The 26,234-nt window shown below is 44.0% G+C and overlaps 2 protein-coding genes and 1 non-coding gene across 4 annotated transcripts in view; 2 read left to right on the forward strand and 1 right to left on the reverse strand.

Annotated features, from left to right (window-relative positions):
* LOC135549885 (dysbindin domain-containing protein 1-like) overlaps positions 1-9,613 on the reverse strand; it is a 32,328-nt gene extending 22,715 nt beyond the window's left edge. The window contains exons 1-2 of one of the 2 annotated variants that reach the window (XM_064980268.1): positions 9,200-9,613; positions 1,371-1,514 (exon numbers count right to left, since the gene is read on the reverse strand). In XM_064980268.1, coding sequence (XP_064836340.1) covers positions 1,371-1,514; positions 9,200-9,230 — 175 coding nt within the window. In that variant the 5' untranslated portion in view covers positions 9,231-9,613. Of the gene's footprint in view, positions 1-1,358; positions 1,515-9,199 lie in introns of both variants that reach the window. The other variant, XM_064980261.1, reaches the window with a different exon arrangement.
* Positions 9,614-15,333: 5,720 nt separating this feature from the next.
* trnav-cac (transfer RNA valine (anticodon CAC)) lies at positions 15,334-15,406 on the forward strand. The gene has a single exon. It is a non-coding gene; the product is annotated as a tRNA-Val (tRNA).
* A 197-nt stretch (positions 15,407-15,603) lies between these two features.
* On the forward strand, positions 15,604-24,007 carry LOC135549900 (dynein regulatory complex subunit 4-like). The gene is made up of 11 exons (XM_064980279.1): positions 15,604-15,716; positions 16,146-16,238; positions 18,918-19,115; positions 19,213-19,419; positions 19,564-19,618; positions 19,737-19,942; positions 20,288-20,455; positions 20,720-20,806; positions 22,061-22,270; positions 23,361-23,426; positions 23,641-24,007. The coding sequence occupies exons 1-11, from the start codon at positions 15,714-15,716 to the stop codon at positions 23,788-23,790; spliced, it is 1,443 nt and encodes a 480-aa protein (XP_064836351.1). The 5' UTR covers positions 15,604-15,713; the 3' UTR covers positions 23,791-24,007.
* Positions 24,008-26,234: the final 2,227 nt, after the last annotated feature.

The raw sequence follows: 26,234 nt of genomic DNA on the forward strand, positions 1-26,234 counted from the left end.
TCACGGAGAGCGAATAAATGTACTAGTTTTATGATGTAACTAAAGGGTTTTTGTAAAGGAACACACATGGGATTTGACAGAGTACCACATTTCACCCTCCCTCCCTCTCTGTCTGTAGGGTAACTGTGCCCCAGGTGTCTCATTAAGGCAGAAGGACACAGATACTGGGCTGTAGTGGCCGTCTCCCTGAATGGGTGTTTAGTCGTTGTCTAGATAAAGGCCTCCTTGTGAGGCTTGTGTCTGTCTCTGTGTCTGTCTGCCTCTGGCTCAGCCCTGGGCCTGGTGCAGATAGGCACAGTGACACATGGTTCCCTCTGTGGGGGGACAGACACACAATGATGCCTTTTAGCGCGGGGATTGGAAGTGGGGATGGGTACAGGACAGGGTGGAAGTCAGGTCAGGGGAACTGGACAGATGGGTGCAATATATTCCAATTTAACCCCAGAGGAAGTGACGAACTGACCACAGTGTGTACCTATGCCCCAGCGCCAAAAGAAATTACCTACTGTACCTCTTACACAAAAAAATGAAGGTTTCTCCAGGGTTCTTTGGGAAGGGGGATGGTTCTATATGGAACAATCCTGACCCAAAGAACCCTTTGAGCCCTTCAATGGTTCTTTGCAGCTCAATTTTATTTTACTTTAGTGATAATTAAAATGTAGCTGCGGCGGCTCATTCAAATATTTTGGGGCGTGGCTCTTTTTGTGCAACCGTGAGTGAGGGTGTAATTCCAGTTGATGTAATCTGTTGTCTCATGCTGTCACATGTTGTCACATGTTATATGTGACAAAGGCCAGTGATGTGTTCTTGTGACAGATTCACATATGGCCTTGTGTCAAATCAGAATGACTGACTAAGTCAGTAGTTATCAATAATCTCCTCAGGGACCCACAGCCATTCCAGAGCTGGCACACCTGATTTAACTTGTTAATTAAACACAATAATAACTGCAATAGAATTTTAACAATATAAAATGGCTAGTAAACCAGAATAAAAACCATGCTTCGGGAAAGGCCCTTTTTTGGTGCTACTGTATATATAATATTTTTTCATGGTACTTTATAAAACCTTTTTAAAAAAGTGTCCATATAGCAATAAAAAGGGTCCCGCTATTGTTACAACCCTTGGTTGGTTCTATAAATAACTTTTCTCAATCTAAAGGTTTGTAGAACCATACAGGTTATTTTTACATTTTGGCTTACTAGCCATATTATATTGTTAAAATTCCATCCAACTACCATCCCTTAGCCATCCCTTAATTACTATCCTCCCCATCCTCCCCCCATTCCTTTTTTCTATCCATCCAATCCACCATCCCTCCATCCATCCATCCACCACTCCTCCATCGCTCCCCTTACCCCGGTACTCACGTCTCCTCTCGGTGACGTGCAGCAGGCCAGCGGTGTGTCCTGGGAGCCCTCCCTCCTCTTCCCCCACTGGGTGATGGTACAACTCCTTGGAAAGGTCCCCTGAGCTGGAGGGCTTCAGCAACTTCTGGATGTCTTTATTGGGCTCTGTGGTGGCAAACACACACACACACACACACATACACACGTAAGTAAGTAAGTAAGTAAGTAAGTAAGTAAGTAAGTAAGTAAGTAAGTAAGTAAGTAAGTAAGTAAGGAAGAAAGTAAGTAAGTAAGTAAGTAAGTAAGTACACACGTACACACACATACAGAAACAGTGGGAGAGAGCAAATGAGACAGATAAGAGTGAGTGCTCGTTGTCACAGTCTAGCCCTTCCTGCATCCATGATCTCCTTTTGTTCATGTTTGGCATGTGTGTTTTGTGATGCATTTATGCTGTGTGCTGGTAATCATATTTAGCCGCTGTGCATCTCGCCTCAGGAAGCAGTGCATCACTAACAGGCTATTCTGGGTGACCCTGCCTATCCATCTTCTCCTGAGGATGTCTTATGTGACATTTGTTTATGGACCCACCCTGCTGTGCACAATGCTGTACAACACAGACACACACACTTGCACACATGCGTGCACACATACTGTACGTGGATAAACACATGCACACGCACACACACACACACACACACACACACACAGAGTAAATAAACACTTCATAAAATACCAGTATTGGCATTTGGGTTGCAACAGAAAGAATATAACCACCAATCTAGAATTTCAAAATGTGTTGAAAAATCAATAATTATTACGTTTCTGCAATATAACCCCACGGTGTACATTTCAAAGTGGAAAATTCTGTTTTTATAGCATTTCAATTGTCAGATGAGAAAGCGTTTGTCTTACTTGTTCTATTTCTAGATATCTTGGTGCTCCTGTCTTTCTACAGAGCCTGTTTCACTGTCCTGTCCTGTCCTGTCCTGTGCTGTCCTGTCCTGTCCTGTGCTGTCCTGTCCTGTGCTGTGCTGTCCTGTCCTGTCCTGTGCTGTCCTGTCCTGTGCTGTCCTGTCCTGTCCTGTCCTGTCCTGTGCTGTCCTGTCCTGTCCTGTCCTGTGCTGTGCTGTGCTGTCCTGTCCTGTCCTGTGCTGTCCTGTCCTGTCCTGTCCTGTCCTGTGCTGTCCTGTCCTGTCCTGTCCTGTCCTGTGCTGTGCTGTCCTGTCCTGTGCTGTCCTGTCCTGTCCTGTGCTGTCCTGTCCTGTCCTGTGCTGTCCTGTCCTGTCCTGTCCTGTCCTGTCCTGTCCTGTGCTGTCCTGTCCTGTCCTGTGCTGTCCTGTCCTGTCCTGTCCTGTCCTGTGCTGTCCTGTCCTGTGCTGTCCTGTCCTGTCCTGTCCTGTGCTGTCCTGTCCTGTGCTGTCCTGTCCTGTGCTGTGCTGTGCTGTCCTGTCCTTTCCTTTACTGTCCTGTCCTGTGCTGTCCTGTCCTGTGCTGTGCTGTCCTGTGCTGTGCTGTGCTGTCCTGTCCTTTCCTTTACTGTCCTGTGCTGTCCTGTCCTGTGCTGTCCTGTCCTGTCCTGTGCTGTGCTGTGCTGTCCTGTCCTTTCCTTTAATGTCCTGTCCTGTCCTGTCCTGTCCTGTCCTGTCCTGTGCTGTCCTGTCCTGTCCTGTCCTGTGCTGTCCTGTCCTGTCCTGTGCTGTCCTGTCCTGTCCTGTCCTGTGCTGTCCTGTCCTGTGCTGTCCTGTCCTGTCCTGTCCTGTCCTGTGCTGTCCTGTCCTGTGCTGTCCTGTCCTGTCCTGTGCTGTGCTGTGCTGTCCTGTCCTGTCCTGTGCTGTCCTGTGCTGTGCTGTCCTGTGCTGTCCTGTGCTGTGCTGTGCTGTCCTGTCCTTTCCTTTACTGTCCTGTCCTGTGCTGTCCTGTCCTGTCCTGTGCTGTGCTGTGCTGTCCTGTCCTGTGCTGTCCTGTCCTGTCCTGTCCTGTGCTGTCCTGTCCTGTCCTGTGCTGTGCTGTGCTGTCCTGTCCTTTCCTTTACTGTCCTGTCCTGTGCTGTCCTGTCCTGTGCTGTGCTGTGCTGTCCTGTCCTGTGCTGTCCTGTGCTGTCCTGTGCTGTCCTGTGCTGTGCTGTGCTGTCCTGTGCTGTCCTGTCCTGTCCTGTCCTGTGCTGTCCTGTCCTGTGCTGTCCTGTCCTGTCCTGTGCTGTGCTGTCCTGTCCTGTGCTGTCCTGTCCTGTCCTGTGCTGTGCTGTGCTGTGCTGTCCTGTCCTGTCCTGTCCTGTGCTGTCCTGTCCTGTCCTGTCCTGTCCTGTCCTGTGCTGTCCTGTCCTGTGCTGTGCTGTGCTGTCCTGTCCTGTCCTTTCCTTTACTGTCCTGTCCTGTGCTGTCCTGTCCTGTGCTGTGCTGTCCTGTGCTGTCCTGTGCTGTGCTGTGCTGTGCTGTGCTGTCCTGTGCTGTCCTGTCCTGTCCTGTGCTGTCCTGTGCTGTCCTGTCCTGTCCTGTGCTGTGCTGTGCTGTCCTGTCCTGTGCTGTGCTGTGCTGTGCTGTGCTGTCCTGTCCTGTGCTGTGCTGTGCTGTGCTGTCCTGTCCTTTCCTTTACTGTCCTGTCCTGTGCTGTCCTGTCCTGTCCTGTGCTGTGCTTTGCTCACAGGGAAAAGACAAAGTGTGTTGTTATGTAAAAGGTTGTCTAGTGACAGTAGCTCTACTGTTTCAGTTTCACTACCTCCGTTTCAATGAACCACCGCCTCAGAGCCTCCCTATACTCACTCACATGTTTTATTTAAAGAGTAAAAACTCTGAAACTCTCTATTCATCCACTTCACTAAACCTTTTTACTGTGGTTCTCTATCTCTTTATTTCCCCTCTGATTTCAGAGTTCAGGTTTGTATCCCTTTGGACTGCAATTACCACATGGTTGTCACTCTGTGTAGCTTTTCAAAGAGGCTAAGGGGATGAAATGGCACCAAAATGAGATTTTTATCAAAGTTCATATTACTTTTCTACCAGGCTCTAACAGTTAAATGATCCACTTTCTATTGAATAACTCCCTCAAATCTAGTGTAATATTTAGTGTAATAGGAGGGGTTGAACAGAAGGTTAACCATGAGTACTGATGATAATCTACAGTAACATTAATCCCCAGGTTATTATATCACCTACTGTATCCACATGAACCCCTGAATAGCTATATTCCTTTTCCTTAACACTACACGCTGTGGGTTTGACCATAGACAGGTTTACACATACACTCCCAGTCTTATCTAGAAATAAATGTAGTATGCACAGTATCTATGTTATGTGTGTGTGTGTGTTTGAATGTATGAAGTTGTGTGTAAAGGTAATTTAGATTTCCTCCAGTGTGTGTGAGTCACGTACAGACAGTGATGGAAAGAGACTGATGTGGATGTGCTTGTGTACTACGCCGAGTTGGACATTCAATTAGGTTTAAATTGAAAATGTCTGTCTCATCTGATGTTCTGAGACAACACATTCCTTGGAGGAAGACTACATTCCACCAGGCTCTGAGTCATATTATCCAGGGAGCTGAGGTGTATCTTAGAAGATTCACAAACCAACACACAGCCTCTAGTCTCTCACACGTGCCGATATACACCTGAATATTCGGTAAACTCATATGCACAGTCATCTACAGAGCACACTCCCCGCTCTAGTAGAAGTCCATACACACTTGATCAAACTGTCACACGCACACACACACACACACACACACACACACACACACACACACACACACACACACACACACACACACACACACACACACACACACACACACACACACACACACACACACACACACACACACACACACGTCTCAGGGTGGTGTCCTGTACTAACTCTAGCCCACCCAAAAGGCTCCTTCACAGCTTCTACTCCCAAGCCGTAAGACCCCTGAACAGCTAATCAAATGGCTACCCAGACTATTTGCATTGTCCCACCCCCTCCCTCTTTTACATTGCTGCTACTCTCTGTTTATTATCTATGCATTGTCACTTTACCCCTACCTGCATGGACATATTCACTCAATTACCTCAACTAACATGTGCCCCTGCACATTGACTCTGTACCGGTACCCCCTGTATATAGCCTCTACATTGACTCTGTACCGGTACCACCTGTATATAGCCTCCACATTGACTCTGTACCGGTACCCCCTGTATATAGCCTCCACATTGACTCTTTACCGGTACCCCCTGTATATAGTCTCCACATTGACTCTGTACCGGTACCCCCTGTATATAGCCTCCACATTGACTCTGTACTGGTACCCCCTGTATATAGCCTCCACATTGACTCTGTACCAGTACCCCCTGTATATAGCCTCCACATTGACTCTTTACCGGTACCCCCTGTATATAGTCTCCACATTGACTCTGTATATAGTCTCCACATTGACTCTGTATATAGTCTCCACATTGACTCTGTATATAGTCTCCACATTGACTCTGTATATAGCCTCCACATTGACTCTGTATATAGTCTCCACATTGTATATAGTCTCCACATTGACTCTGTATATAGTCTCCACATTGTATATAGTCTCCACGTTGACTCTGTATATAGTCTCGCTATTGTTATTTTAATGCTGCTCTTTAATTACTATTATTCATTTTTTTGGTCATTTTTTAAATGTATCTATTTTTTACTTAACAACTATTTTTCTTAAATCTGCATTGATAGTTAAGGGCTTGTAAGTAAGCATTACACTGTAAGGTCTACACCTGTTATATTCGGCTCATGTGACAAATACAATTTGATTTGATCTCCAAATTCCTCTGAGTCATGCGGCACATTGCCACCTCACTGACTCTGCAGCAACAAGCGTTAGCGCAGAACACAGCAGACAGGGAAGAGAGGGGGATGGAGATAGGTGAGAAAGAAGAGAGGGAGAGCGGGAAGAAGGTATGGGTGAAAAGAGGAAAGATATGGATGGGAAAGTAGCAGCAGGAGTGTTCTAGAGGTTAACATCCTAACTCCCTGCTGGGCTGCCCTCTGTTGGACATCATCATCATGTTGTCCCTCAGACTGCACAATCACTGTGGAAACATCCATGTCCTTAGGAATGGAGAAGAGCATCTTTGGCACAGATTGTGTGTGTGTCACACAGAGAAGGGTGTGGCATTTCAAAGGGTTGGCAAAGCAGGTCACAGACTAAACATGATGGATTCCCATTTCACCCTGGATACAAGGCTTGCTGTTGGCTATCAATGTATTTTTTGCAGCGAGGGTCCAAACAAGCTGAGAGAATACAGCTCCACTTTCCCTTCTCTATAATGAGGTGGTGATACTATTTACCGTTTGCTGCTTCATTCCCCATATCTGTTACCCCCCTCTGTCTGTCACTCTGCCTCATAGTCACACACAATTCATGTTTACGCCAGTGGAGGCTGCTGAGGGGAGGATGGCTCACAATAATGGATGGAACGTAGTGAATGGAATAGCATCAAACACATGGAAGCCATGTCTTTGATGTATTTGATACCATTCCACTCCAGCTATTACAACAGACCCATCCTCCCCAATTAAGGTGCCACCAACCTCCTGTGGTTTACGCCTCATATCAATTGCCAAGTGTAGTCGTGTACATGCTTTACATGCATCGACACACACATAGTATTCAATCAAAGTGTAGAAGGGATTTTCAAGGGGAATAAAGAAGAAAAGCAGTCACACATGAAGTCAATCAAAATCAATCTGGTTTAACACAACTCCTCCAGAACAGAAGCAGAGAGCATATTCTAATCTCACAGCACCAATGTTCCGTCAACACCCACTGAGAGGCTTGTAGGAAGTCACAGAATCAGCTGCTACAGGATCACAGTGTCACAGAATACGATAACAGTCCGTGTCCTCTGTCCGTGTACCTCCAGTCTGGCGTCAATCACTATCTACAGATATGAGAACAATCCATAACATTCCGTATCAGGTCTAGTGACCATCAACCCATACAGAAATTTGTGTCTGAAGTAGAACACTGGAAATCTTGTGTATTAGCCAGCATAAAAGGAAAACATATAAATATGCTAAGCACTGTGTAAAATGAACTTTATTAATTTTAAATATTCCCATTATGCAAAGGCACATCATAGTATGAAAGGCACATCACAGTATGTAATGCCTTGCTTCCTTTATTTTGTAGGCCACCAAGTATTATTGTACATGGCACATGTCAATGTTGATACTGTAAATATGTGTACTGTAAAGAATGCTCTAGAATGAGATGGATCTGCTAGGTATTGCGGTGGTAGGTGACATATGAGGAGACTCATTGGACTCATTGACTAAACCAGCTACTGTACATATGTGGCTCTGGGGGACTGAGGTTGTATGTGTCTTTATCCTTAGTGGGTCAGACATAAATCCTAGATGAATGAGTGTCAGTCCTACATGGTCTAGGGTAAATGTGTCAATGAGTCAGGTAGCTAGCCTAGCCACCTAACGTGCCCCCAACCTGAGACACTTTTCAAAACAGAGGACTGTTAATCTGTTTCTCAATGCTCTGGAATGGTTTCTTGTACAATCCTACTGATCATATGAAAGTAATAAACTTAACCCAGCCTACTGCAGAGATCTCTGATATAACCAAGTCATATCAAATGAGTAATTGGATGGGGTCTTATTCACTAGGACCGTCTCTAATAGGTCAGTCAACGTGATGAATGAGCTGACACTACCTCAGGCTCCTCTTAACCCAGTGTGTCCTACTATAAATGCCTACTGACTGAGCACTCTGAGCACCATCCGTACACAGTATGTTTAATGGGACATGGTGAACACACCACCAGCCGACATTGAAAGGACTGGAGTGTGCTGTTTGAAAGGCCACTCTTTCAGGCTTCGGCCTACACTGCTCCTAGCAATCACACATGACTTCCTCTGAATCAGGTTCTCTCTCACACACACCCACACACACTGATTGCATTCACCACAATAGTTTAATCAAACTCAACATATCGGTTCAATAAAATCAATCTTCTTTCAACAGTAAAGGCAACAGGAAGTAAGTCTCTCCACACCCTTCTCCCACCACACTGTTATTTCTCTCTTCGTCCCTTTTTCCTTTATCACAGATAACAATCCATCCTACAGGAAATGATGTTGCTATGATCCGTTATATCAATGTTATTAAGGTATTGTGTCTAATTGATACCATACAAATCACATCTTGTTTATCACATCTTATTAACTACATACAGTGTCAACACAGGGTACTGAAATAGCTCTACACACAACAACATCCTTCATATCTGAAAACAGCAACATGAACATGTGTTCATCTTCCTTCTGTTCCCAACCATGTCATTACATGGAAGCATTCAACACATATTTCATCTGCATTTAGTCTAAACATGCTAAGAATAGTATGGATTCATTAACACGTTATATATTCTCCAATTCAGACCTGTAGAAACATCCACCACTATCTTATTTCCATCCTTAATGTTGGCTACGGTTTCCTCTACTCTACATTATCATCTGCAGTCCACTGATGTGCACTGCAGGTGGGCTAATAGATGAGCAGAACCCACTGATAAGAGAATGAACTACAATAATATACAGTCAAAGCTGGCAGAGAACATGATTTAACTAACATAACCATCTAGGCTGCTAGAGTATATGTCTGGGGTAAAACAGAGCACCTATTCTCAGAAACCAAGTCTGGGCTAACAGAGGATTTAAATGTGACAATAGAGTGAAAGAGGCTGGTATGATAGACTACCATGAATAGACATAACATAACATAGAGTCAGTCTGGAAAGACATGGTGATGAACAGTCTGGTCTAGGTTGATGGATTCTATGCTAACAGTGAATAACGTAAAGCTGCACCTACCTGGGCTCCCTGCCCCTCCCTGTGCCTCCATGCAGCCAAGCCGAGAGTGCCGTGCTGTCTATCACAACAGCATGGGAGTGGGGGAGACAGACTGAGTGAGATGGAGGGAGAGAGAGAGGTATGCAAGCTCTCGTTCACCACAGCATCCGACTCTAGCTGCACTCCTTTTTTGTACTCCTCTGTCGTTCTCTTCCTCACTGTCTGGTGCTCATCCCTGCTCAGTACTCTCTCACACACTCACCAGCCTGCCCAATACAGATGTGAGAACACACTGAGTTCACCGCTCTGCTGCCCTGCCTGCCTCACACAGAGAGAGAGAGAGAGAGAGAGAGAGAGAGAGAGAGAGACAGAGAGAGAGAGAGAGAGAACACAGCAATGTTCTATAAGCACATTGCATTGTGAAAGAGCTCGGCGAATGCAGAATACAGAGAGATCTAGAGAGAGAGAGGGAGAAAAAGAGGGGGGATAGTGAGAAAGTGAGAGAGAGCAGGATGGGCACACTGGCAGACTGCCCAGATTGAGAGAGAGAGGGGAGGGGGGGGGGCTGTAGGAAGGGTGTTGGTGGGGCTTTGGATAAAGGGAAGGAGGGGAGTGTTGGATACACCACATGGGTGGTGGAGAAGTATCACAGTCACTATGAGTGTGAGCGTGTGTGTCTGTGTGTGCCAATGACTGCATATATGAATGGACAAAGTCACTGATCACATGACACATTTACATTTACATTTAAGTCATTTAGCAGACGCTCTTATCCAGAGCGACTTACAAATTGGACCATGCAATCCTATGTGAAGACTCAATAGCCAAATGAAGTCAGTTAAGAGGGCATATCATGGAGACATAACATGCACAGTTTGAGCTACTCCAGGAAGTGGAGCTACTCCAGCTTGCTCAGTGCTGTCCCCTCTAAATGGGCTCCTGAGTGGTGCAGTGGTCTGAGGCACTGCATCTCACTGCTAGAGGTGTCACTACAGACCCTGGTTCGAATCCAGGTTGTCTCACAAGTGGCTGTGATTGTTCAAGTTGAAGGCTGACTATAGTACAGCAGGCTGCAATTAAATTATCATTTTACCTTCTTCTCTGTGTGATTTTAAAGTAATTGGTTCAAGGACATACTGTACATCTGGTGTATTAAAGGCAACTATTGATCAGGATAATTTACACAAAGATTCCCATTTTTCTGCAAACAATGCCTGCAGTACCGCAGTTAGCCTTAAACATCTCTCATCAATGAGAGAGGGCAGTCGTTCTCCACTGGTGTATGTGAATGTGCATACACATTATTTTTTAAACATCTTAACACTCCAGTTTTAAGCCTTGTCCCACAGAAGCATAAAAATAAGAAGATAAGCACAGGACAACAGTACTAAAAATGATTTACTCTAGTAGAGAGACGGGGCAGAGAGAGAGATGGCACAATACCCATTTGCCTTTAGAAATGTGGATACAGATGTAAGATCTTAATTTGATCACCCTGTTGCAGGAAAACTTCCCTGCAATGTAGGAATTATATTTAAGGTTTGAATTATATGTATTATAATTATAATTATATTTAAGGTTTGAAAAGGCTTCTGAAGTTTGTAATTTCCACTTTGAAATTTCAGACTTGATTTTCCCTTACGAAAACTCTATTAACCCCTACAAAAAGGTACATTTATTATAATCCAAATAATAATTCACATTTCCTTTTGTTGCAGGATTATTTTCCTGCTGTAGCTAACTGGCTCAAATTAATATTCTACAACAGTACATCACTCTCTAACATACAGTACCTTTCAAAAGTTTGGACACACCTACTCATTACTCATCCCATCTTGTTTGCACTTAGTGGGACTATCATTTGTTTTTCAACAGGACAATGACCCAACACAGCTCCAGGCTGAGTAAGGGCTATTTGACCAAGAAGGTGAGTAATGGAGTGCTGCATCAGATGACCTGGTCTCCACAAATACCCCGAAGTCAACCCAAATGAGATGGTCTGGGATGAGTTGGACCGCAGAGTGAAGGAAAAGCAGCCAACAAGTGCTCATTATATGTGGGAACTCCTTCAAGACAGTTGGAAAAGCATTCCAGGTGAAGCTGGTTGAGAGAATGCCAAGACTGTGCAAAGCTGTCATCAAGGCAAATGGTGGCTACTTTGAAAAATCTAAAATGTAACACTTTTTGGGTTACTGCATGATTCCATGTGTTATTTTATAGTTTTGATATCTTCACTACTATTATACAATGTAGAACATAGTAAAATTAAAGAACAAATCTTGTATGAGTAGGTGTGTCCAAACTTTTGACTAGTACTGTAGGTGCAGGAGACAAAACATGGATGGATGGACACACGGGTTTGGTCTGTGTGTGAGTGTCAAATCAAATCGTATTTGTCACATGCTTCGTAAAAAACAGGTGTAGACTAACAGTGATATGCTTATTTCCCAACAGAAAAATATAACAATTCTAGAACAATTATGGATTAAAAACGAGGAAAACGAGGAATAAATACACAATGAGTAACGATATCTTGGCTATATACACAGCGTATCAGTACCAAGCCATTGTGCAGGGATACGAGGTAATTGAGGTAGATACAGTATATACATATAGGTAAGGGTAAAGTTACTAGGCAACAGGAATAATAAGCAGTAGCAGCAGAGTATGTGAGTCAAAACCGCAAAAGGGTGTCAATGCAGATAGTTCAGATAGCCATTTGGGTAACTATTTCTGAGTCTTATGGTTTGGGGGTAGAAGCTTTTAAGGGTTCCGTTGGTTCCAGATTTTGCACCAGTACCAATTGCCATGCTGTAGCTGAGAGAACAGTTTATGACTTGGGTGGCTGGTCTTTGACAATTTTTAGTGCCTTCCTCTGACACCGCCTGGTATACTGGCCCTGGATGGCAGGGAGTTCAGCCTCAGTGATGTACTGGACTATACGCACTACCCTTTGTAGCGCCCTGCGGTTGGATTCCAAGCAATTACCATACCAAGCGATGCAACCAGACAATATGCTCTCAATTGTGCTGTAGAACCTTTTGAGGATCTGAGGGCCAATGCCAAATATGTTCAGCCTCTTGAGGGTGCCTTCTTCATGACTGTGTTGGTGTGTGTGGACCATGTTAATTTCTTAGTGATGTGGACACCGAGGAACTTAAAGCTCTCAAACCGCTCTACTACAGCCCCGTCGATGTGGCTTAGGGTGTGCTCACCCCTCCATTTCCTGTAGTCTACAATCAGCTCCTTTGTCTTGCTGATGTTGAGGGAGAGGTTTTTCTCCTGGCACCACACCACCAGGTCACTGACCTCCTCCCTATAGGCTTTCTCATCGTCTGTGATCAGGCCTACCACCACCATGTCATCAGCAAACTTAATAATTGTGTTGGAGTCGTGTGCGGCCACGCAGTTGTGGGTGAACAGGAATTACAGGAGGGGTATAAGCATGCACCCCTGAGGGGCCCCGTGTTCAAGGTCAGTGAGGTAGATGTGTTGTTACCTACCCTCACTACCTGGGGGAGCACGTCAGAAAATCCAGGATCCAGTTGCAGAGGGGAGGAGTTCAGTCCCAGGGTACTGAGCTTAGTGATGAGTTTGGAGGGCACTATGATGTTGAATGGAATGAACAGCATTCTCACATAGATTGAAGTTGCCAGGGATAATAGAATGGTGCCAGAGGAGATTGCTGACGTTTTTACAGGTGGCTCCTAACCAATTGTGCTATTTTGTGTGTTTTTTCACATTGTTTGTAACTTATTTTGTACATAATATTTCTGCCACCGTTTCTTATGACCGAAAAGAGCTTCTGGATATCAGAACAGCGATTACTCACCTCGAACTGGACAAAGATTTTTTCTTTAACGCAGGTCTGGGTGCCTTGTGAGAATTTGTCGTTGAGTGGGTAATAGTGGTGGTATGTAATAGTGGTATATAGGTAGAGGGTTAGTTGGTGGTGCAATGTTTTCCTTTTCACCTCTTCCTTTATATTTGTGTATAAAAAATGTAATGCGATTGACCATACACAACACATGCACAAACTAAATGTGCGAATGCCATGATACCAAAGAAGAAGAAAGCGAGGTAGGTGAATGCAATGAGTAGCTTTAATGCTTCTATAGGAAGTATTCAAATAAAACGAGTTTGCTTCAAATGAAGATGTTTATAACAGATGACACTGTTGTCAGAGAGTTTTGCTTTTTAATGTTACCTATTATGGTTTGTAAGCGAATGGGTGATTAACTAGAACAAAACAATACCATACTTTTGGGGATCTTCACAAAATGTAATCCATAGAAGGGTCCTTTGGAGGAAGGATTGTTGACATATATTTGACAATTGTATTTTAAAGCATAATTGAGGAATAAATGATTGAAGTTGGAACATTTGTGACAATGGCTGCATTTACACAGGAAGCCCAATTCTGATATTTTTTCCACTAATTGGTCTTTTGACATATCACATCAGATCTTTTCACATATCTTTTTAAGAGCTGATATGATTGGTTAAAATACCAATTACAGAAAAAAACCATATTGGGATGCCTGTGTAACTGCAGTCATTTTGGCCTTACCCAGGCCTCCTTTAAGACCATAATGTTTCATCTGTAGGTCCTACAAAGCAAAATGCTAGTCATATGAAGCTTTACCACTTGCTCTGTAATATGAGTAGTATTTTGACTTCTATAAAAAAATGTTTCAATTAATTGAGGAATATAGTCAAATAAAAACAAATATTGAAAATATAACATTTTATTTATGTCTGTCTGTAATAGAGCCCTTTTGTGGGGGGAAAACTGATTGGCTGGGCCTGGCTCCTCAATGGGTGGGACTGACTGCCAAGTGGGTGGGCCTATGAGTGATTTCCTTATATTTTTCTAACCATTTCCATTTTATTATTCGTTTTTCAATTTCTAACGGTAGGAAGATTAATCAAAGAGTCCAAATCTCATGTCATCATCAGATCCCTCTTTTTCTTCCGCAGCAACAGGAGCAACGCCAGCTGCAGCAGACCCAGCAGCAGCAGGGGCTGCCACAGCGCCAACTGCTGGCACGGAGGACACTTTAGAAACCAGAGTTCATGACTTATTTTGCATATTCAATTAATTGATAATCTTGTCGAGGCGCTCATCTTCGGCCTCGAGTCCTACACCCCCCCAAATGGTCTTGGAGGAGGGGCTGGTGTTGCCACCGAGCACAGGCAGGAGGTAAGCGGACACGTAACGCATTTTTAAGTCTTTACAGACACGAAACGTCGGTCACGCTGAATTTTCAAGAAGAGAAAGAGCCCTTATATGAACTGTAACTCACCAAAATCTTTGATATTGTTGCGTTTATATTTTTGTTTAGTATAATATACCCTCCTTTTACATGTACCATTGCACGTCCTGCAAACCACCAGCAGAGGGCAATCATTTTGAATCCATTATCACATTTTCTCTGCTTACAAATTGGATCATAACTCTAAAAAGTAGCCGAGATCCCACTCTGGAACTTTGATACGCCCGTAGAGTATATTGTGTTCGACAATATATTGACACAAATTTTGTAGTTTCTATATTCATGATTATATATTTTCAATATTCAATCGATTAAATCAAAATAGTACTCATAAATACTGAGATAAAACTTAATATGACACCAATTGTTGCTTTGCAGCACCTACACATTACATATGATGGAGGCTTAAAGGAGGCCTGGGTAAGGCCAAAATGTTACACATATTCCAACATATTTCTCAACACACATTGCGAAGTCGATGTTGAAGATATAGCTAAAGTTCAAACATTTGTCATGTTGATTAAAAAAAGTTATATCTTAGCTCCCATCATCATGCCAATGAAAACCTAATCTGTTAGAATTATTTTAGTTAGAATTTACATTAGAAACTGAATTTACTATAGTCAATATAATTGAGAAGAAAAAATCTGTGCAAAATAAACCCAAAGCGTTGCTATGGGTTTGACTTGCATTATCAAGGCGGATAACATGAGCACGTCGTCATTATATACAGATTTCTGATATACTTCAATCAGTCCATGGTGAATCTCAAATTATATTTTCTTGATTCCTCAACTCCTCTCTCCATGCCACTTTTTATATTAGATGAGAAGACAGAAGGAACCATGAAAAAATTATTAATCTACAAGCAGTACAAAGGTTTCCGTAGTGTAGTGGTTATCACGTTCGCCTCACACGCGAAAGGTCCCCGGTTCGAAACCGGGCGGAAACATACATTTTTGTTCTAATGCATATCGGTACACAAAGGTTGTTTTCATTTCTTCGGCAAACGTTACATTAAATTATAATCTAAAACGTAGTGAAAATGCAATCTTGAGAGATATTACAAAAGTGGCCAAACGAAAAGTTATGTTACAGAGCAGTCTCGCGAGATATTCATCAACGTTGCCATGACGACACTTTGTTGTCGTTCGAGCTATCACAGATGGATGTGTTTAGCTAGGTAGCGTGCTAGCTGTTTACTTTTTCAAAGATAGTCCCTTTTCAGCTATATCTGTGCATGGTAGCAGTATTTCAGAATGGTAAGTACGCGTATTGTCTTTTCAACATTATAATAAGGCGTTATAGTTAGATTCACTGCAGTGTGGTAAAGTTAGCTAGCTACTAGTACTGTAATGTTCATCTAGCTTCATGAATACACGAATACATGTCTGCATTATAGCTAGCTAACGTAAACGGACTAAACTCCACGCAATGGTAAAGGAAGTCTAGAATTAACTTCACCGCGGAGTGGAGCCGAGACCAGTCGTTGGTTGTATATGATTAAGTGTTATTGAAAAAGTATGTATTTCAGCAAACAAAGGCACGAAACCTCTGAGGAAAAACAAAGGTGGGCGTTTAATTTTTGAACTGGGCGAATCGATGTAACGTTAGCTAGCTAGGAGTTAAACCGCTACCTTTTATCTAGCTCGGTAGTTAGAAGTAACATTTTAGATTTCGTTGCATTACAGCCACCCAAAAAGAAGGCCGCAGCCAAGTCTGCCAAAGGGAAGACGCCCACAGTAGTAGATGGCCTTTCCACGGAGGAGATGTCGAAGGAGCAGGTAGGTGTTATTTCATGCACCTCTACACATTAGCTACACTCTGATGCTCCATTACTAGGTCAGTGATAGCTAACTGTGCAAACATACACGGTGCAAACAAGTACTGTACTAGCTACTGAGCAACTATAGCAAATCAATATTATTTGTCACCTGCGCGGAATACAACAGGTGTAGGTTGACCTTACAGTGAAACGCTTACTTACAAGCTCTTAACCAACAATGCAGTTTAAGAAAAAAAAGTAAGAATAACAAACGATTAAAGAGCAGCAGTAAATAACAATAGCGGAGCTATATACAGAGGGCACCCGTACAGAGTCAATGTGTGGGGGGCACCGGTGTCGAGGTAATTGAGGTAGTATGTACATGTAGGTAGAGTTATTAAAGTGACTATGCATAGATAATAACAGAGAGTAGCAGCAGCGTAGAGAGGGGGGGGCAATGCAAATAGTCTGGGTAGCCATTTGATTAGCTGTTCAGGGGTCTTATGGCTTGGGGGTAGAAGCTGTTTAGAAGCCTCTTGGACCTAGATTTGGTGCTCCAGTACCGCTTGTCGTGTGGTAGCAGTGAGAACAGTCTATGGCTAGGGTGGCTGGAGTCTGACAATTTTTAGGGCCTTCCTCTGACACCGGTGTAGAGGCCCTGGACGGCGGGAAGCTTGGCCCCGGTGATGTACTGGGCCGTACGCACTACCCTCTGTAGTGCCTTGTGGTCGGAGGCTGAGCAGTTGCCATACCAGGCAGTGAAGCAACCCGTGGGGATGTTCTCGATGGTGCAGCTGTAAAACGTTTTGAGGATCTGAGGACCCATGACATATCTTTTCAGTCTCCTGAGGTGGAAAAGGTTTTGTTGTGCCCCCTTCGTGACTGTCGTGGTGTGCTTGGATCATGTTAGTTTGTTAGTGATGTGGACGCCAAGGAACTTGAAGCTCTCAACCTACTCCACTACAGCTCCGTCGATAAGAATGGGGGCGTGCTCAGTCCTCCTTTTCCTGTAGTCCACAATCATCTGCTTTGTCTTGATCACGTTGAGGGAGAGGTTGCTGTCCTTGCACCACACAGTCAGGTCTCTGACCTCCTTCCTATAGGCTGTCTCATCGTTGTCGGTGATCAGGCCTACCACTGTTGTCATCATCAAAATTAATGATGGTGTTGGAGTCGTGCCTGGCCGTGCAGTCGTGAGTGAACAGGAAGTACAGGAGGGAACTGAGCACGCACCCCTGAGTGGCCCCTGTGTTGAGGATCAGCGTGGTGGATGTGTTGTTACCGACCCTTACCACCTGGGGTCGGCCCGTCAGGAAGTCTAGGATCCAGTTGCAGACTGAGATGTTTAGTCCCAGGATCCTTAGCTTAGTGATGAGCTTTGGGGGCACTATGGTGTTGAACGATGAGCTGTAGTCAATGAATAGCATTCTCACATAGGTGTTCCTTTTGTCCAGGTGGAAAAGGGCAGTGTGGAGTGCAATAGAGAGTGCGTGATCTGTGGATCTGTTGGTCCGGTTTGCAAATTGGAGTGGGTCTAGGGTTTCTGGGATGATGGTGTTGATGTGAGCCATGACCAACCTTTTAAAGCCTTTCATGACTACAGATGTGAGTGCTACAGGTTGGTAGTCATTTAGGCTGGTTACCTTAGTGTTCTTGGGCACAGGGATTATGGTGGTCTGCTTGAAACATGTTGGTATTACAGACTCCGACAGAGAGAGGTTGAAAATGTCAGTGAATACACTTGCCAGTTGATCAGTGCATGCTCTTAGTACACGTCCTGGAAATCAGTCCTGCAGCCTTGTGTATGTTGACCTGTTTAAAGGTCTTACTCACATCAGCTGCGGAGAATGTGATCACACAGTCATCTGAAACAGCTGATGCTCTCATGCATGTTTCAGTGTTACTTGCCTCAAAACGAGCATATAAGTGATTTAGATTGTCTGGTAGGCTTGTGTCACTGGGCAGTTCGCGGCTGTGCTTCCCTTTGTAGTCTGTAATAGTTTGCAAGCTCTGCCACATCCAACGAGTGTCGGAGCCGGTGTAGTACGATTTGATCTTAGTCCTGTATTGACGCTTTGCCTGTTTGATGGTTCATCGGAGGGCGTAGCGGGATTTCTTATAAGCTTCTGAGTCCCCCTCCTTGAAAGTGGCAGCTCTACTCTTTAGCTCAGTGCGCATGTTGCTTGTAATCCATGGCTTCTGGTTGGGGTATGTACGTACAGTCACTGTGGGGACAACGTCCTCGATGCACTTATTGATAAAGCCAGTGACTGATGTGGTGTACTCCTCAATGCCATCGGAAGAATCCTGGAACATATTCCAGACCTGTGCTAGCAAAACAGTCCTATAGTTTAGCATCTGCTTCATTTGACCACTTTTTATAGACAGTCACTGGTGCTTCCTGCTTTAATTTTGGCTTGTAAGCAGGAATCAGGAGGATAGAGTTATAGCCAGATTTGCCAAATGGAGCTTATCATTAGAAACTATACCTCAGGCGAGCAAAACCTTGAGACTTCCTTAGATATCGTGCACCAGCTATTGTTTACATATATGCATAGGCCCCCACCCCATGTCTTACAGAGGCTGCTGTTCTGTCCTGTCGATAGTGTATCAAATAAACCATTTGCTTGATAATCTATGGGTTATGCTGCATAGTATATATTTATCTGAATCTACATGATGATGCTCTCTGTGTCAGCTGGAGGAGCACATTGTGCGGCTGCGGGAGGAGCTGGACAGGGAGAGGGAGGAGAGGAACTACTTCCAGCTGGAGAGGGACAAGATCCACACCTTCTGGGAGATCACCAAGAGACATCTGGATGAGAGGAAGGCAGACCTGAGGAACAGAGACCGGGAGATGGAAGAGGCTGAGGAGCGCCACCAAGTAGAGATCAAGGTATAACACACACACATACAGTAGCAGACACAAAAACAGTGTTTAACCACATTATAATATTTATCAGGGTCCTCACTGTTACTGTTCTGTTCCTCAGGTGTACAAGCAGAAAGTGAAGCATCTGCTGTATGAGCACCAGAACAGCATCTCAGAGCTGAAGGGAGAGGGCGTGGTTACTAACAAGCTGATGCAGAAAGAGCACGCCGAGCTGGAGAACGAGCTCTGCAAGGGCATGCGCACCCTCAAAGTGGACATTAAGGAGCAGGAGCTCTCCAACGAGAACCTCATCAAGGGCCTCAAACTGGTGCATGGCGTCCTCGCTCTCTCTGTCAATATGAGCTTCTCACCACCCAGATCAATGTTCTGCCTTTTTATCACATTTGCTTTCCTCACACGTCTATGATGACATTGCATGTATTGTCAATTCTTTAAATTTCTGTTTCAACAGAAAAACGACCAGGAAATTACCAAAACGAGAAATGACTTTGAGAGACAAGTGCGAGGTGATTATAGCTGTGCCTGTGTTGCCGTTAAACAGTACTCACATGCGTACATATACCCAAAATATGAACCATAGCCATCTCTCTCTGTCTATTGCCATTTGACTGACCTGCTGAGTAGAAATTGAGGCCAAGTATGAGAAGAAGATGCAGATGCTGCGTCAGGAGCAGGACCTGAGGAGGAAAACCGAGATCCACGAGATCGAGGAGAGGAAGAACAGCCAAATCAACACGCTGATGAAGAACCACGAGAAGGCTTTCAGTGACATCAAGAACTACTACAATGACATCACCCTCAACAACCTGGCCCTCATCAACTCACTCAAGGTTAGCAATACTACAACAATATCAGCTAATGACCAAGGTATTTGTTCTGCTCAATAACAATAACCTATAACCAATCAACTGACTGAGGATTATAAATTCCTCAACGTACAGTATCGTCAAACCTAACCTGGGCCTCATCAACTCAGTTGTGTATTACAAGACGATAACATAGAGGTGTATGATTGCTGATAGGTCCTGATCTTTAGCAGGGTTCACTGTGTGGTGTCCCTGACTAACAGTGGCCAGGGTTTAGAGCCCTGGAGGGCAAACTGTTTGTTACACTGACACATCAATCCAATACAAGCTAGTAACCAGTTGTTTACATGGCCTGTGTGTGTCTGTCAGGAACAAATGGAGGAGATGAAGAGGAAGGAGGAGCGTCTGGAGAAGGACATGGCAGAGGTGCTGCTGCAGAACAAACGCCTGACGGAGCCCCTGCAGAGGGCCAAGGAGGAGGTGACCGAGCTCCAGAAACAACTGGCCAACTACGAGAAGGACAAGACCTCACTGGCGGTGGGTTACACACACACAAACACAGAATAGAATACATGATATCTGGTTATATGGTAATTATACAGAAGATTTATAGCAAAAAAGCAACAATGAAGCAGTATGACAGATATGCATAAAAAATATTCATATTAGCAACATGAAAAAGTAAAATTCTCTCAAATGTTCTATGATGAATGGTTTGTGTTGGGTGTATCTGAGAGTGAATAGAAATGTAGTAGGGTACTTAGTAAAAGTAAACAGGAGTGATGGTGCCTGTCTTGACAGGGTGCCAAAGCACATCTGAAGGTCGCAGACAAGGAGATGAAAGACCTGAAGTGGGAACACGAAGTGCTGGAACAGAGGTTTAGTAAGGTGAGAAGCTACAATTACACACACACACAAACTCTGGTTTGTTATGACAAAGGCTTTTGTCCTCGCATGTTGCATAAATTGTTGTCACTTGATTGAATCAAACCAAATGTTATTTGTCACATGCGCCGAATACAACACCTTACAGTGAAATGTTTACTTACGAGCCCCTAACCAACAATGCTTTAAGAAGTTAAGAAAAAAATAGATAAGTAGAAAATAAAAGTAACAAATTATTAAACAGCAGCAGTAAAATAACAAGCGAGGCTATATACAGGGGGTGCCGGTACAGAGTTAATGTGTGGGAGCACCGGTTAGTTGAGGTAATTGAGGTAATATGTACATGTAGGTTAAAGTGACTGCTTATCTATGCGTAGTTAAAGTGACTACGCATAGATAAGAAGTAGAGAGTAGTAGCAGCATAAAAGAGGGGTCTGATTAGCTGTTCAGTAGTCTTATGGCTTGGGGGTAGAAGCTGTTAAGAAGCCTCTTGGAACTCAACTTGGCGCTCTGGTACTGCTTGCCGTGCGATAGCAGAGAGAACAGTCTATAACTAAGGTAGCTGGTCTTTGACCATTTTTAGGTCCTTCCTCTGACACTGCCTGGTATAGAGGTCCTGGATGGCAGGAAGCTTGGTCCCAGTGATGTACTGGGCCGTACGCACTACCATCTGTAGTGCCTCGCGGTCGGAGGCCGAGCAGTTGCCGTACCATGCAGTGATGCAACCAGTCAGGATGCTCTTGATGGTGCAGATGTAGAACCTTTTGAGGATCTGAGGACCCATGTCAAACAAGTGTTTAGCCTTTTCAAATTTGGGACAGAGAAGAATCTGAGAAACTCTCATGAACACAGTGCCAGTTATTAAGCATTAGAACTGAAAAGGCGTCTACACTGAAATCTGTGTTCCAATCTAATAAAAAAACGCGTTTTTGGACCATTGTTTCCTTTGAGGTGATTACAGAGGAGTTCAAGGATGAGTCCTTCTGCCCTTTTACCCTGTGTATGGGTCTTTTTATGAGACCACAGCACAAACTAACAACACAGACTGTTTATTAGGTTGACTAAAAACCTCCTAGTAACTGGACACTTTTCACCCATACAATGGCTACTATTGAAGGACTGTCCCTCTGTTATGCACTCACACACCCAAAAAATGGAACAGAATTGAATCAAATGTAATTCTATCAAATTGATTCATGCTTAACTGATCTGTGTTTCTAACTGAGCTGAGCCAATCCTTTTGTCTGTATGGTGCAGGTCCAGGTGGAGCGTGATGACCTGTATAAGAAGTTCACCCAGGCCATCCAGGAGGTGCAGCAGAAGAGTGGCTTTAAGAACCTCCTGTTGGAGAGGAAACTGGGTGCTCTGACCAACACCCTGGAGAAGAAGGAGGCTCAGCTCAACGAGGTGCTGTCTGCCTCCAACTTGGACCACACCGCCCTCGGCGTGGTCACACGCAAACTGGAGGTATGCTACCCTCCCTGGGATACCTAACCCTAACTTCATGTCCACATCCTGGTTCAGCCCTAACTCTCAACCACAACCCTAACACTAGCTTCATGACCACATCCTGGTTCAGCCCTAACTCTCAACCACAACCCTAACCCTAGCTTCATGCCCACATCCTGGTTCAGCCCTAACTCTCAACCACAACCCTAACCCTAGCTTCATGCCCACATCCTGGTTCAGCCCTAACTCTCAACCACAACCCTAACCCTAGCTTCATGACCACATCCTGGTTCAGCCCTAACTCTCAACCACAACCCTAACCCTAGCTTCACGACCACATCCTGGTTCAGCCCTAACTCTCAACCACAACCCTAACCCTAGCTTCATTCCCACATCCTGGTTCAGCCCTAACTCTCAACCACAACCCTAACCCTAGCTTCATGACCACATCCTGGTTCAGCCCTAACTCTCAACCACAACCCTAACCCTAGCTTCATGTCCACATCCTGGTTCAACCCTGACCACAACCTTAACCTTAACCCTAGCTTCATGACCACATCCTGGTTCAGCCCTAACTCTCAACCACAACCCTAACCCTAGCTTCATGACCATATCCTGGTTCAGCCCTAACTCTCAACCACAACCCTAACCCTAGCTTCATATCCACATCCTGGTTCAACCCTGACCACAACCTTAACCCTAACCACCCTGACTACACAAGACTACACAGCTCCATCATACCAAAGAAGCTACACTAGTACCCTACTCTCTTGTGTTGAGCTAACAGTAGAGTTGTGAAAACAACTAGCACCACACCTCATCAGACCTGCTTTGTGGTGCATACTGGATACAAGCCAAGTTGTCATTCAAGATTAAAACAGAGAGGTGTTCTTAACAGAAAAATGTGATCTTCGTTCCATCGTGCGACTATGTTTGCTGTTGCTAAGTCCTTGCTATCAGGTTTCTCTACTCTACTGTCCTAGAAGCTGATTATCATGTGGCTTCAACCACATCAAATTGCAAACCTTGCCTGTGAGTGTAGTTACTGGAGGAAGCGTATGGTAGACTATTCTGCAGCCAAACAACTCTATTTGTTTTTTCCTTGCAGGAAGTTTTGGACTCCAAGAACATTGCAATCAAAGACTTGCAGTATGAGTTGGCGCGGGTTTGTAAGGTGAGCAAGTTGGCTGAATACAATGCCTTTTGTGTCTGAACCCTATTTAGTTTTGTACATTAAGCGGAAAACAACAGTATTATAACTATGTAATAGAATAACTAACCAATCCAAAATCAATACATTCTCATCTTTATAGGCAAAAGTGATAATAGCGTCTGTCAATATACTGTTACTCTCAATAAAAATGTTAACATCTCTGTCTGATGGGCAGGCCCATAATGACCTGCTGAGAACCTATGAGGCCAAGCTGCAGGCCTTTGGGATTCCTATGGAGGAGCTGGGCTTCAAGCCCCTGGAGAGCAGTGTGGCTGGACACTCCCTGGGCCAGGGCCCTGCAGGCCTGGTGTCTGTCCCCACATGAGAGGCTCCCAGGCTGGGCTCAGAGACACATACTCCCCTGACCCACACAGACTTACTGCAGTGCTAATGTGACTCTTCTTTCTATCTCACTCTCTCTTTATTGTAAAGTTTGATAGAAATACTACTGAAGATCAACAGCAACTCTCTGTTTGCAAAGAGGAACTTGTCTTTTTCCAATACACTGTAAACATTTCCAAATAAACATATTTTTAAAAGTATCTCAGCTGCTGTATGTGTATACACTCACACATGGTGAAGAAACAACAATATATATGTTTTTATGCCGAGATGAGATCCATGTTTGTTTGTTCAGTCATCTCACTAAATGTGAAGGGCGGGCAAAAACCTGCAACATAGACACCAGGGTAGATCAGCATATCATCAGGACTATCAAATCCCAACTCAAACAGGATTTCCTGAGTCTCACTGCCAACAAAGTTATTTTTCTGAGCAGCCTGCTATAGAGAGCAATAGTAATGGCGTCTTTTTGTAGGCACTAATTCTCAAGTAAGAAAGTTAAATCAAGCTACTTTTTAAGCTCAAACTCTGGTGATCCTTCTACATTTTCAGGAAAACAGTAAATGGACTAAAGTGCACAAATTCCTCTTCCTTGCCTAAGCAAGTTCTGTCTGACACTGGCATCATAACTGAGAATAATAGGATAAGTGATGCTTTAATCATTTTATCTCAGCAGGCTTTTTAATTGAGAAAAACGGTGATTGACCCTGGTCAGTCAATCAACTGCTCTTCCCTCTGCCAGTCTCTAGCTGACTCGATGGTTAACCCATCAACTTCAAGTGAATCTTTGTTTTAATTTCAACAATTTACTATCTGTGATGTGCTCGATGCCTTGCTTAAGATTAATGTCTTAAAAAATCCACTGGGGCTGGTATGCTTGATGAATTTTAGCTGGAGCTCTCTGCCCCCCTGTTGCTGAATCATTAACCCATAAGTTTTACCTGAATGTATAGCCCATTTGTGTGGTAATATGTTAATATTAACTCTTCTGTTATTATTGTACTATTAATAACAGAATAATAATACCTGGTTATTAGATACAGTCCTTACCTATTGTGCTATTGCAGTTCGGTTCCATTTTTATTTACTCTTGTCCCTCATTGGATATGCATACATTCATCCGCTCCATTCATTGCATTCCATGTGTACATTCATTGTCTCTCTGTTTCTGTACCTTTACAGAACCATACCCATGTTCATCTTCTCCTGTGTGTGATTAAAGTTCCTGTGTGTGTTAACTATTGGGCTGCTTTATTCCTCTCTAACCGGGGGCAGTGTCAGTGAGTCACAAACCAGGAAAATAAACTACATGACCAAAAGTATGTGGGAACCTGCTCGTCGAACAGCTCATTCCAAAATCAAGTGCATTAATATGGAGTTGGTTCCCCCTTAGCTACTATAACAGCCTCCACTATTCTGAGAATGCTATCCACTAGATCTTTGAACATTGCTGCGGGGACTTGATTCCATTCAGCAACAAGATCTTTAGGGAGGTCCGGCACTGATGTTGGGCGATTAGGCCTGGCTCGCAGTTGGTGTTCCAATTCATCCCAAAGATGTTAAATCAGTTGGTTGAAGTCAGAAATCTGTGCAGGGCATTCAAATTCTTCCAACCCGATCTCGACAAACCATTTCTGTATGGACCTTACTTTGTGTATGGGGGCATTGTCATGCTAAAACAGGAAAGTGCCTTCCCCAAACTGTTGCCACAAATTTGAAAGCACAGAATCGTCTAGAATATCATTGTATGCTGTAGCGTTAAGATTTCCCTTCACTAAGAGGCCTAGCCCGAACCATGAAACACAGCCCCAGACCATTATTCCTCCTCCACCAAACTTTACAGTTGGCACTATGCATTCGTGCAGGTAGAGTTCTCCGAGCATCCTCCAAACTCAGATGAGTCCTTTGGAATGCCAGATGGTGAAGCATGATTCATCACTCCAGAGAATGCATTTCCACTGCTCCAGAGTCCAATGGCGGTGAGCTTTACAACACTCCAGCCGACGCTTGGCATTGTGCATGGCGATCTACCTGTGAATGCAGGTAAAACTAAGTATATGTTGTTCTCAAGAACGCATAAAAATAACTCTGATGATTTAAGAATACGTACTTTGGACGGCGCCCATATTGATCAAGACGTGCTTACAAATATCTGGGCATCTGGATAGATGAAAAGCTGTCTTTTAAAAAGCATATTGAGGAGTTATTCTCAATATGTGGTTATTCTATAGAAATAGGTCCTGCCTCTCGCTTAATAGTTGAACGCAGATTATTCAGTCAAAGTTCCTATCAGTCCTAGACTATGGCCACATCATCTATAAGAACGTAGCTGCCACCTCATTAAAGCCATTAAATGCAGTTTATCCTAGCACACTGCGCTTTATTATGGGTGACAATTTTAGTACTCTGCATTCTCTACCAGAAAGT

Source organism: Oncorhynchus masou, chromosome 1 (genome assembly GCF_036934945.1).
Source record: "Oncorhynchus masou masou isolate Uvic2021 chromosome 1, UVic_Omas_1.1, whole genome shotgun sequence".
Classification (NCBI taxonomy): Eukaryota; Metazoa; Chordata; class Actinopteri; order Salmoniformes; family Salmonidae; genus Oncorhynchus; species Oncorhynchus masou.